The sequence below is a fragment of the Emiliania huxleyi genome (assembly GCF_000372725.1).
Source record: "Emiliania huxleyi CCMP1516 unplaced genomic scaffold EMIHUscaffold_64, whole genome shotgun sequence".
Taxonomy (NCBI): Eukaryota; Haptophyta; order Isochrysidales; family Noelaerhabdaceae; genus Emiliania; species Emiliania huxleyi.
Window position 1 is genome coordinate 114,066 of NW_005197198.1, and position 12,503 is coordinate 126,568.

The following is a 12,503-nucleotide window of genomic DNA, read 5'->3' on the forward strand; positions in this document are numbered from 1 at the left end:
CACCCCTTTCCCCCTTCCCCCCTTCCCCCTTCCCCCCTTCCCCTTACCCCCGGGTACCCGGAACCCAGGGCCGCCTCCCTTGCCGGCGGCCGAGGGCTACCGGGCCGAGACCCTCTCGCAGCGCACGCGAGGCGTTGCCCTCGCGAGGCAGCTCCCCGAGTCGCCCGAGAGGACCGCCGAGATCACCCGAGATCACCCGAGGCTAGGCCTTGCCCTCGCGAGGCAGTTCTACGAGGTTGCCGCCGCGCGCGCGCCGCTCGGCGCGGCCGCGTCCCCCTCCTTCCGCGCGCGCGTATTTCTTTTTCCCAGCGGCATTTCTTTGTTCTCCAGGCGTGGCCGCGTCCCCCCCCTCTCTTTCGGGCAGTGCGTCTCGCTTTTTGCCCACACCTATTTCTTTTTTTTCTCCAGGCGTGGCCGCGTCCCTCTCCTTCTCGCCCGCCGGAGACACCGGCGCATCGCACCACGCCGCGCTGATGGCGCACGCGACCGGAGAGCAGCTTCGCCTGCTCACCGCCCAGCTGACGCTCGAACGAGAGACGGCCGGCGCGCCGCCGCCGCCCGCCGCCGCGGCCCTCGCGCCCGGCCGCTGGCGCTTCGTCGACTTGCCGCTCAACGAGACGCTCTTCCGCTGCTTCGTGTACGGCCAGGCGCCGTGCGCAGAGAGGCTACGCTTGTGTATTTCTTTTTATCACAATAGTTCTTTTTTCTCCAGGCGCCGTACGCAGAGAGGCTACGCTTGGAGCTGCGCGTGCCGGAGCGGCGCTGGTGGCGGATCAAGGTGCGCGGGCTCGCCTACCCTCCCCTACCCCACGGTCCCCGAACCCATCCTCCCCTACCCCCACGGTACCCGAACCCACCCTCCCCTACCCCACGGTACCCGAACCCACCCTCCCCTACCCCACGGTACCCGAACCCACCCTCCCCTACCCCACACTCCACGGTACCCGAACCCATCCACGCCTACCCCGGGCGGCACCCGAACCCAGGTGCGCGGGCTCGCCCAGCTGCGCGATTGGCCCGCCCTCTGGCTCTTCTACAACTCGGCGCGCCGGCCGCCGCTCAGCGCCGCCGCCTTTGCCGAAGCGGCCATCGCAAACGGCGCGCCGGCGGAGGCCGCGCGCTACGCGCCTCGGATGCCGCCCGCCGAGGCGGTGCCGCTCCTCCTGCAGTGCGGCGAGGCGAGCGCCGCGCGCGCGATCGCGCTGGCAAACAAGGACAAGAACCCCGAGCTGCTGAGGCGGGTCTCCGCACACCTCGGGGCGGCGCCTTGAGCGGAATAGAGGCGGGTTGTGTGATGGTACTAATGAGGTGGATGACATGCCTGGTGTGTGCAACGCGGTGAGCACCCCCCCCCCCTTTGTGCACCCTCGCGTCTCCACGTCTGACGACAGGAGCCCCACGGCATTCAAAGTGCAAGGCCCAGTGCGCGTGGGAGCGGTGTGTGTGTGTGTGTGTGTGTGTGTGTGTGTGTGTGTGTGTGTGTGTGTGTGTGTGTGTGTGTGTGTGTGTGTGAGGGGGGGGGGTGTCATGTCACTGCATCCTCTGCCGGTTCCTCCCGTCGGGCGTCGCCTCTTCTTTGTTCGAATGTATTTCCTAATACAGCGTGGTCGTCGTGTTGTATGTGGATATCACGGTGCACCCGGCCCGCACCTGCAGTTCCCTCGTCACCTCTCCTGGCGAGCCTGCGAGCTCCCTTCTCTTTCTTTCGGGTATGGAGTCTGTGACTGAGTGCTGAGTGCGGGCAGCGTGCAGGCAATCACGGGCGCTATTTTGTCGTACTCCTCTTCGGCGAGCGCTCCAAATCTAGACGCCATTGTGTGGAGAAGTTTACCTTACCTTACCTTACCTTACGCCATTGCCTTTAAGGAGGCTGCTCTCGCGCGTCTCAGAAATGTAGCCGTGTCTTTTGAATCAGGCGCCTCCCGTTCGACTCTTGCTGTCGCCCTCGCCGTGTGTTTGTCGAGCTTCCGCATGAAGTAACGCGCCTCTTCCTTGTTTTCAGCGCAGCTGCCGCTCAGTATGTGCGCCAACGACGCCTGAGTGTGGTGGCTCACTGTCTTCTTGATGTGTCCCATCGTCCCAATCTCTCCATTCTCCATTTCCTACTGGGTGGCACTGAGGGGCAGTCGTGTTGCACCCCGCCGTTCATGACACGTGTGTAGCCGCGACCCTCTAGCAGCCTTGGCGTTTTCAGCGCGGCCTCCCGACCGTGAGTAGAGGAGGTTTGGCGTCTCGTTCTACTCTGGCTGCGGCAGGGCAGACGGTGTGGTCGAGCTTCCTTGCGCCCCGTGCGGTGTGTTAGGCGGCGCTTCGGTGGCGGTGTAGCCGCCGAGTAGGGGCGAGTGAAGCCCGACATCGTCTACGCCTGACTCCATACTCCGCTATCGGCAATACAAAAGACATTACGCGGGCGGGAAAAGATATTACGCGGGGCAGGTGTGAAAACGGGCTACCCCGACACGGGGGTAGTCGCACTGGCACCGTCGGGTCTGACCGAAAGTCCCAAGTCAGCGCCCCGTCCGGTCCACACCAGGTGTTTCGATGATCTCCTCTGGCGTGCGCAGGTCTATAAGCAGAGCCCCGCCCTTGACACTACGGATGTCGTCGGGTGAGGCAAGCGGTGGCATGCAGAAGTGGCGCTGGAGCCAGAGCGCGGCGAAGCATGCCCGGCCCTAACTCGAGTACCCGGGTACCCGGGTACCCAAGTAGCGGTCTCCCGCTGCCTGCCATCACACAAGACAGTCTGTAGGTGATGGCGGGACGGCGCAGTGTTTGTGGCACTCGGCAGTAGGCACCCGCGGCACGGCCCCGCTGTCGGCTCTCGCGGGCTGCGGAACCGGCCCCAGAAGGGGACGGTCCGGGCGAGTGTGGCAGCTCCTGCGCTAGTATGGGCACCCTCTATCACAACACTACTGATCCTGGTCCTTAGAGCTGCCAGGGATACGGGGACGCCGCCGTGCGCGCGCTGGAGCAGCGCGACCGCTGGGTGGCGCCAGTGCCGTTGCGCAGAGCGCGCGTCAGGCAAGCAGGGGAGGCAAGCGTGGTGTGTGTGCGATTTCTGTTGGCCAACGCCTGGGACAGGTCCGCTGACACTCGAGCACTAACGTACACGTACAAGGACATCGGCGCCACCTCTATCCCGCGGCGCGGGGCGCGCACGCTCGGGCGCGCGAGGTCTCGCCAAACACGTCCTACGGCTGTACCACAGGCTGCTGGCGCGGCTCGGCGGGGTGCCGCCGCACGAGGCGAGCCACCGCTATGCGGCGGCGGAGGAGCTGCCACCGCCGCCAGAGCGGCCCCGCATCGCACGGCACCGCTCCCATGCTGCACAGCGCGAGGCGGCGGCTCACCGTGCGGTGCTCCGGAGCCGGGAAGAGCGGCACCGCCACCGTGTCGAAGAGCTTGTACGGCTGCTGCAGCAGCACCTGCGGCGTCTGCTGGAAAAAGTTGCGGAACGGAACGCCGCCGCAGGTAGGGTCCTGCTCGTGGACCATTGCGACCGCGATGCGCCGGTCCATCGCCGCTTGCACGAGGCGCGCGACGGCGCCGCCGGCGTCCAGAAAGGTCTTATCGTTCAGGTAGAGCAGAAACACTACGTGCCCGGAGAGCGGGGCCGCGTTGACTCCCTCGAGCGCCTCCTCCGCATCGCGGATCGTTACCGTCTCGGCGCTGGCGGTAGAGCCGAGATGGCGGTCGCGCCCCTCCCTCGCCGCCGTCTTGAGCGCCCTTGCAATGCCGACGGCGCTCTCGTTGTCGCGGCACACGAGGATGGTGACGGGGCCGCTGAAGGCAACGGGGCCCGCCTGGCCGGGCACCATCACTCCTGCAGCAAGCTCGGCCGGGCGGCTCGCATAGTAAGGAGAGTGCAACAGCATGCGAAGCGCGACAGCCTTGAGCGACTCGAGCTGAAAGGCGTTCCCCCGCACCCACACAATCGGCGGCGTCGCCTCAAACACGCGCGCGAGCATCTCGCCTGGCCCGCTATAGGAGGGGTAGGCCGGCGGGGCGGTCTCGACGCAGTGCTCGCGGCACTCTGCCTTCAGCGCCTCGATCGAGGCGCCGCCCTTGTCGACGTCAGCCTCCTGGATCGGGATGAAGGGCCGGTTCGAGCCTAGCGCAGCGTACAGCTCGCGGCGACAGTTGAAGCTCTTGAAGTAGCCCGCGCTGAGGAAGACGAGAAAGGTCGTCGCGTCTCTGACCGACTCCTCGAGCCTGCCCACGTCCTCGAGATTGTCGACGTCGAGCCAGATCCGGACGCCGGGGAGAAGAAGCTGGAGCTGCCTCACGACGGTGTGCGTCTGGTCCTGGCCGGTTCCCCAACAGTGCGAGATGAAGCCGTGGAAGTGGCATGTGCGCGGCAGCGTGAGGACTGGGGGGCGGCCGGAGGAGTAGAGGCGGATGGTGGGCATGCGGACGGCGCTGATAGTCTTGAAGAGGACGACGAGCAGCGACGCGGCCAGCATTGCGGCGGTGAGCGCAATGACAAACTCACTCGCTACGCGCGCGCTGTCGAAGCCGACGAGGGCCTTGCACATGTCCTCGTAAGCAGCGCTCTCGCAGAGCTGAATCATCATGCCGGAGATGAAGCAGCATGCGAGAAACAGATTGGCGGTGCACGCGAGGTAGAGGTCGTCGTCACGCTTGAAGGGCCGGGCGAGGGTGAGAGCGGCGAGGTAGAGGGCTGAGACAACAGAGGCGACGAAGAGGCGGAGGATCTTGCTCGACCCGGTGTCTGTCTGGATGAAGAGCACCAGTGAAGCGAGGAAGAGCTTGCGGCCCAGATCGACGACCTCCCAGAAGAGGAAGCGCGGATCGTAGTCGCGCCAGAGGAAGCGGCAAGCGCGGGCCGTGGCCCTGACTCGCTGCGCCCGCACCTCGGAGCGGATCGAAAGCAGGAGCGCCAGGAAGGCTAGCGGGAACAGGATCGGCCAGAGCACGAAGAAGGCCCAGAAGTACGCGTCGAGGCCGCTGTACTGGTCGTCGTCGGCGCTGCAGAGCACGTCGAGGTCGGCAACGAGGTAGCTGCGCCTCTCCGCTGTCAAGTCGTCGACATTAAACGACTCGCACTGCCGCGCCTTGAAGATGGAGCGGGAGACAGAGGGCAGCACGAGGTAGGCGACGAGGATAGCCCAGTAGAGGAGGCGACGCAGCGTAGCGCGCACAAGGTCGCGCCGGAGGGCGTCGGCGCGACCAGACAGAAGCCACTCCGCGAGGGCGCAGCAGGCGAGGGCGGCGCCTCCGAGCATGATGGAGAAGATCGGCCACAAGCCTGCGAGCAGGAGCCGGTCTCCCATCGAGCCGATGCAGGCATCCGGATAGGTGAGGCCGATTAGGTCGAGGCTGATCGCGTCCATGAAGTCGGTCCAGCGCGTGAAGTCCTCGTGGAGGCGGACGCCGTAGACGGGGCCGAGCGTCGCGGCGATCTGGTAGAAGCTGACCAGGATCTTGAACTTGGGCTGGAAGCCGACCTAAGGCAAATGATGCGAATGGTGTCTCGCCACACGCAATATGTGAGGCAGCGACAGCTACTCCCGTTCTATTATCGGCAGAAAGTCCACGGCAGGAAGAGGCAGTGCAGGGTGACAGAGGGGGCTGCACGCCGACCTGCGACTCGCAGATGTCAAGACGTGCTCTGAAGCGGCCCCATGTCTCGGCGCGGGAGAGGGTGCGGTACAACGAGATCCCTGTCCACGCGAGAGCGACGGCGACTCCCGCCAGGATGCCGAACCGCCCCGTCGTCGGACAGTCGGCGCAGCCTCGCTCCGCGCGGCTGAAGTACTGCTCGTCGCTCACGCACCACTCGCAGAGCGGGCCGGTGTGACCGAGGTCGCAGCCTGGGCCGGCGCCGCCAGACGCAGCAACGAGGCGGCGGGAGGTCTCCGCCGCGCCGCCCGAGCCGCTGCAGTGGTCGGAGGCGTCGCACTCGTGGATCTCGGTGGTTCGCTCCGAGGCGCGCCAGTAATCGCGCCGGACGCCGAGGGTCTCGAGAGTGGTATTGGTCGCGCAGTTGGCGTTCAGCGGGCACGCTTTACAGTGCTCGGTCGGGAAGCGAAAGATGGCATCCGGAAGGGCGCTCGCGTCCCGCAGGTAGAAGCCCTCCTTGCAGATGGAGCAGGTGACGTCGCCGCTGTCGGAGCCGGTAGGGTAAGGGCAGGGGGTGCACTGCGACAGGCCCTCGCTCGCCGCGTAGGTGCCCGCCTCGCACTCCTCGCACTCGATGGTGGAGGCTGCGAAGCGTCCGATCGGGCACAGCTCGCAAGCAGACATGTTGGCCGAAGGGGCGATGCTGCCTGGAGCGCAAGGCGCTGGCTGCGCGGCGCCGCCGGCGCAGAAGCTGCCAGGCGCGCAACCGACGCAATCGTCGAGGCTCTCCAGCGTGGTGAACGCGTTGCCGTTGTAGAAGCCGGCGGGGCAGCTCGCGGGCAGCTGAGCGCTACTTCCCTTGGGACAGAACGTACCCAGCGCGCACTCGAGGCAGCCCGCGGCTCCGGAGTCCGGCTGGTACGTCCCGAGGCCGCAGACGGTGCACTGGTCCTGAGCAGGCTTGGCTGCGGTTCCCGGAGAGCACACGGCAGGCGCGGCGCCACCTCCCGCGCACGACGAGCCGGCTGGGCACTCGAGGCACTCGGGGTCGCCGTCGGCGTCCGTAACGTTGGCGTACGTGCCAGGCGAGCACTGCGCGGCCAGCTCGCGCGACGACCCCACCGGGCAAAACTTGCCAGCAGCGCAGCGGACGCAGGCGGCGGCGGCGGGCTGGACCTGGTAGTACCCCTCGGCGCACAGCTCGCACGCGTCGTTGCGGGTGCCGTTGGCGAAGCTGCCCTCGCGGCACGCCGTCTGCTCGGTGGAGCCGGTGGTGGCGAAGTGGCCCGGCAAGGCGGCGGTGCACTCGCCCGCGGCGGTGAGGTTGGTGGCGGTCGAGTACGACCCGGCGGGGCAGGGAAGGGGCAGGCTCGTCCCCTTCGGACAGTAATGACCAGCATTGCACGGCAGCGCCTCATAGGTCGCCTCTGTGGGGCACTGGGAGCCTGCTGGGCAGCGGCCGCCACAAGCGCTGCTCGACTGCTCCTCTGGGTAGGCCGAGCCGAGGACGCCGGCGGCGCAAGCAAAGGGGAAATCCTCCTCGACGGGTAGCAGTGGCAGCTGGTAGAGGTCATCGCCGAGGAGGGAGGAGTCGTCCTGCCAGTTGCAGGGCTGCACGAAGGTCGGGGCCTGGCAGTACCACAGCTCGTTGACCGTCGCGATGCAAGCCTCCTCCTTCTCTGGGCTGCTGTGCCTGCCGCACGCCTCCAGCTTCTCCACCTCCGACAAGGCGCCGATGGCATCGCTCTCCGCGAGCGCGCAATCGTCGCGGTGCTCGAGGCAGGCAGTTTGCTTTTCCTCATCGTAGTACGGATCGTAAGCGCACGCCCCGCGGTACACCTCGCAGCGCGCGTTTGGCAGCCAGTGGCCGGCCGGAGCGGGAAGGGCATAGGAGACCTCGCCAGCGAGCAGGAAGATAGAGCGACCCTCCGGGGCAGAGCAGCCGCTGATGAGGGTGCCGTCGCTCAGAGAGGTGCTCCCGCCCGCCGAGTAGAGGCCGCCGCCCCCCTCTGCGGCGATGCAGTTGGAGATGGTTGAGCGGGCCAGGCTGGCTGAGCCCGACTCCACGTACACTGCTCCGCCTCGCGTGGCATTGCAGCCAGAGATGGTGGAGTCGGCCACGATGAGGTCGGTGGCAACCATGTATGCAGCTCCGCCTCCGTGATTAGCAGCGCTGTAAGACTGCACAGCGCCAGCCGAGCAGCCCGTAATTGTCGAGCTGCTTATCGAGACCGCACCGCTGTCCCGCGCGTAGACGACGCCGCCGTGCTGCGGTTGCGAGGAGAGAGCGGGGTGAGGCAGCCGTGGCCCTCTCCATCTCCCGCCCCGCTGCCGGGCGGCGCTGGTGGAGGGAGGCTAGCTCTACGCGGCGCACCAAGCCAGCAGAGCAGCCCGACACGGTCGAGCCGATTATCGAGACCGCACCACTGTACCACGCGAAGACGACGCCGCCGTACTGCGGTTGCGAGGAGAGAGCGGGGTGAGGCAACCGTGGCCCTCTCCATCTCCCGCCCCGCTGCCGTGTGGCGCTGCTGGAGGCGGCTAGCTCTACGCGGCGCACATCGCCAGCCGAGCAGTCCCTCACGGCCGACTCGGTTATCGAGACCGCACCGCTGTTCCACGCGTAGACGACGCCGCCCTCCTGCGGTTGCGAGGAGAGAGCGGGGTGAGGCAGCCGTGGCGCTCTCTTTGCTAGATAACGCGGCACACCCCGTAGGGAAAAGAGCCAGTGGCAGAGCAGCCCCTCACATCCGAGTCGATGATCTCGACGTCGCCTGCGCCGTCCGCGTACACAACGCCGCCGCTGCCTGCACTCCCGTTGACGAGGGTCAGCCCCCGCAGGGTGAGGCTGCAACCGCCCGAGAGGTGAAAGAGCCTGGTCTGCCCCTGGCCGTCGAGCGTCGCGCCCTTGCCGCTGCTCGCGACGGTCACCTTGGTTCTGGAGGTGCACCTGAACTGGCTGCTCAGCTCGAAGTGCGCACTGGGCGGCAAGTAGATTGAGACGCTCTTCGCAGCAATTCCGGAGCACGCTCTGTACCGCCCAAGGATCGAGAACTCGGAGGTTTCGGTAGGGCGGCAGTCGAACGTAGCCGCTACAGCTGGATCGACTGTGGCCGTGCAGTCGCAGAAGAGCTCATCCGAGACGTCTTCATCCTCACTGATTGCGTTACTGAACGCGACCCGGCAGTAGGCCTGGTTTAGGGCTCGGACGATTCCCATGAGGTCCGAGAGTAAGCACACAGGGGCGTTTTCGTTCTCGATCAGGTTGCGGAGCTCGGCCTCGCTCGCCGCGGCGACAAAACCGGGGGCGAGCGGCGGCAGAGGCGGTGAAACTGGAGGCAGTGGTGGCGGTGTTGAGGGACGCGGTGCACATGCCAGCGGAAGCAGCGCGACGAGAATCAGCCACGCGCCGCGCCTCGACCCCGTCCGGCACCGCACGAGGCGCCCTCCCGAGTTGGTCCGCCGCAGCAAGGCCGCACCGTAGCGCGGCGGCCACATCCACTGCCTCAGCAGCCCGCCGCACGCTCCGAGCAGCAAGAACAAGGCGGCCAAACGCTGACCGCGCTGCCGGGCGCGGCCAGGCGCGGAAGAAGAGGTTCCGCTCGTGGAGGGAAAGTGGAACGGGGAGGGCAGCTCGATGGAGCGCTCGTCGGCCGGTGGGCCCGTGGGAGGCTTGTCGGTCTTGCAGAGCTCGTCGGTGAGCGCGTGGCGAGGCTCCACGTGCCACGCAAGGGCGGCGCAGTGCGGCTGCCAATCGGCGCACACACTTGGGACCGAGAAGATATCTGACTCGACCGCGTTCGAGTCGGCGACGGTGCTGACCTCTGCAGGCCACGCCGGCCCCTCAAGCGTGGCCGCGAGAAGAGGTTCGATGGCCCGGCAACGCTGGAGGAAGAGGTCCTTGGTTGGGACTCGAGAAGCGTCCGTCAATCCGTCGTTCGCCCGCCACTCGCCACCGGCGTGCATGCTAGCGACGGGCGCGCCGAGGCCAGTCTCGACCAGCTTCCGCACCTCCAGCATCCCAGGCTTCCCAGCGTCGGCGGGCCGCAACTCGGGCGACGTGTCGTTCACGGGCAAGACGGTGTCGCGTCCCCGAGCGATGATCCCCGTCCTGTTGCTGTAGACGGGACCGACGAGGTCGATCTCAGGCTCGCCCTTGCGCTCCATGCTGTTGCGCGAGGCCGGGACGGTCTCCAAGTCGGCCCCGCCCTACACGCAAACAACAGGCACAATCCGGAACCGGATTACAAAGCTCGCACATAGAAAGAGCCAGAGGGGCGCTCACCGGCTGCTTCTCGTAAATTTCCTTGACGGACGCCAGCGGCTCGCCAATTAGGTGCAACGGCTCGCCCACTGCCTCGCCGATCTCGTCCATCAGTGCTTCCCACGAGCGCCCCTCGTCGCGTCCGCCCTGATCAGCGCGCGGGCTGTTAGTCACGAGCTTGCGCGGTGGGGATACTAGCACGCGCGAGCGAGCACGCACCGGGTGGTTGGCGGGCGCGCTGTCCGACGATACGATGGCTGCAAACGAGCTGGCGTCGTTGCTGCCAACCTCGCAGAAAGCGTTGGGCGATGCCGGCGTGAACGGCTTTGCGACGGTCGCGAGAGGCGATGTCGGCCACGGGGAGTCGTACCGCTGCGAGGAGAGAAGCGCGGAAGTGGCAGAGTACGAGGAGTGCGCAAACGCGGCTCCGAGGCAGATCAGCGCGAGGATGGCAAAGAGGCGGAGCAAGTTGTAGGACGGGCAGAGCTTGGGCCACGAGAACCGGCCGGAGGCCGAGACGGAGCTGTCCAGCGTGGGAACTGTGGTCGTCTCGACCATGCCCTGAACAGGAGGGCGCGAGACTGGCCGTGCGCGCGGCAAACGGGGGCGGAGGCCGCATATGTGTGCAGGCGGCGCGCACCGAGTCCGTGGTCGGCGGCGTGGAGCCGCGGGGCGGCCGCGCCTTGTGGGCCACCTTGCCGCCGCCACCGACGTCCTCGTTGCCGTTCGTTCCGAGCAGGGCCCCGAACCGGTTCTTGCCGCCGACCCAGGAGACGTTCTCGACGCGGCCGACCCGGGCGGACGAGCCCTTGCGCGCCTTCTTGCGGCGCAGTTTCGACGGGTTGGTCCAGCCGGAGATGCCCTGCGCACGCGCAAGCGGTGGGTGCGTCAATTATAGTCGAAGCGTGCGAGGCGATCGGCGCCGTGGCGGGCTTCACCCCCGGAGACTCCTTGGCCGAGACGGTCCGGTCGGCGTCGCCCTACGCAATGAAAGAGGGGTGGGGTCAAGGGGTGGGTCGGCAGACGCACGGCGCAGAATGCAAGGTGCGCGCCGCCGGGAACTCCTTCATCGACGGCAGCGGCGCGTCGCCGGCCGCCGCCGGCTCGAGAGCCGGATCTTCTTTGGTGACGCCGCTGGGGGCCGTCGGTGGGTCGATCGAGGTGGTGCTCTTGGAGCAGTCGACCAGGTTGGGCTCGCCCTTGCCGGTCTTCCACTCGTCGATGCCCTGCGCATGTGCGAGAGGCAAAGGGCCGATAGGAGAACCGCCCGTGGGACTCCCGCTACACCCGTGAGGTGTGTGCACGCGCTGAGAGAAACTCACCGCCGTGGCGAGCTTCTCCTCTGGAGACTCCTTGGCCTCACCCTCGCGCCCGTTGTTGCGGCGCGGGTTCGACGGGGTCGTCCAGTCGGCGAAAGCGCTCGGCTTGTGGGCGGCAGACACGGCCTTGGCAGAGTCGAACGCGGTCAGGTCCTTCTTGGGGACCTCCTTGAGGAAGGCCTCCGCGCCAGACTCTGCCACGGGGATGTCCTTCGCGAGGGCTACCTTGGTGCCGCACGCCTGTGGCCGAGGGAGCTACGCAGGTGTTTGGAGGCTTGGAGGTCGCACGGATTATGTTGATCCGGGCGTGCGAACGCACCTCGTCTTCGAGGAGCACGGGAGCCATCGGCGCAGACTCGCCCTCGGACGCGACGGGCGTCCCGCCGCCGTCGCCGATGACGTCCTTGAGCGACGCGGGCCCGCTCTCGGACGAGATGCCGTCGGCCTTGCCTCCGGCAGCGTCGATGACGGACGAGAGCGGCGACGGATCGGCGACGGTGTACGTGAGGCGCCGCGAGTCGGCGCAGGAGTCGAGCGAAGCGCGTGCCGACGACGCAAGCACGACGCCGACGTCCTCAAGCGAAGCGGGCTGCTTGCTCTCGGACTGGAGCGAAACGGGCTCGCCCTTGGGCTGGATGCCGTCCTCGAGCGAAGCGGGCTCGCCCTTGGACTGGATGCTGGCGGCCTTGGCTCCGACAGCGGTCGTGTTGCCCGCCAGCGACGCCTGTGACAGCCAGAGGGCGAGAGGATAAGTCTTGAAGGTCTCGTGGGAGCGCAGTTTCACTGCGCGCAAACACGCGCCTGCTTGTCGGCACGCGGCGGCGGCGGAGGTGGAGAGATCTTGATAGCGAGCCGATTACCGTCGGCCGGCACGAACTCGAGTTTGAGCTTGTCGAGCATAGGCGGTCGAATGAGTTCCTATATGGAGGAAAGTAAGACGGGACAGTGAGGAACGAGTCTATGGGATCACGACCATGTGAACGAGGGTCAAAAAACACTGTGGAGATGATTGGGGGTATATTGGTGCATGTGGACATGGTACATGGACATGGGGTGTGTATGAGGCTGTGCACAAAAATGGTGCCGCTCAAGGGCATGCTGAATGGGAAGAGAGAGCGAGCCGGAGAGAGGAGAGCCGCGCCTACGGGCAACACGTCGCGGCGTGAGCGTCGAGACGAGGCCGCCGGCACGCTCTCTCGCGTCCTCGGCGCGCGGACTGGAGCAAGCGAGAGCGGGTCGCTCTCTTGCCAGAAGAGAGGGAGGTGCGGTCGCGCGGGACAAGGGTGGGGAATGGGCAGCAGCGGACGCGTCTCGCGACCTCCTCGATGGCAGCGGCT

The 12,503-nt window shown here is 66.9% G+C and overlaps 2 protein-coding genes across 2 annotated transcripts in view; one reads left to right on the forward strand and one right to left on the reverse strand.

Moving 5' to 3' along the window:
- Nucleotides 1–1,271, forward strand: part of VPS16 (vacuolar protein sorting 16) — a gene marked incomplete at both ends in the record, with an annotated part of 7,130 nt that extends 5,859 nt beyond the window's left edge. The window contains 2 exons of the mRNA XM_005763227.1: nucleotides 713–778; nucleotides 987–1,271. Of these exons, the coding sequence (XP_005763284.1) occupies nucleotides 713–778; nucleotides 987–1,271 (351 nt within the window). The remainder of the gene's footprint in view (nucleotides 1–712; nucleotides 779–986) is intronic.
- Nucleotides 1,272–3,191: 1,920 nt separating this feature from the next.
- Nucleotides 3,192–12,263, reverse strand: EMIHUDRAFT_215098 (hypothetical protein; the record flags this gene model as incomplete). The annotated part of the gene is made up of 14 exons (XM_005763228.1): nucleotides 3,192–5,468; nucleotides 5,605–5,684; nucleotides 7,821–7,851; nucleotides 7,958–8,038; nucleotides 8,144–8,224; nucleotides 8,515–9,792; nucleotides 9,869–9,994; nucleotides 10,067–10,408; nucleotides 10,488–10,709; nucleotides 10,786–10,827; nucleotides 10,873–11,073; nucleotides 11,170–11,406; nucleotides 11,962–12,084; nucleotides 12,240–12,263. 14 exons carry the CDS (start codon nucleotides 12,261–12,263, stop codon nucleotides 3,192–3,194), a joined length of 5,145 nt encoding a protein of 1,714 aa, XP_005763285.1.
- Between the last annotated feature and the right edge of the window lie 240 nt (nucleotides 12,264–12,503).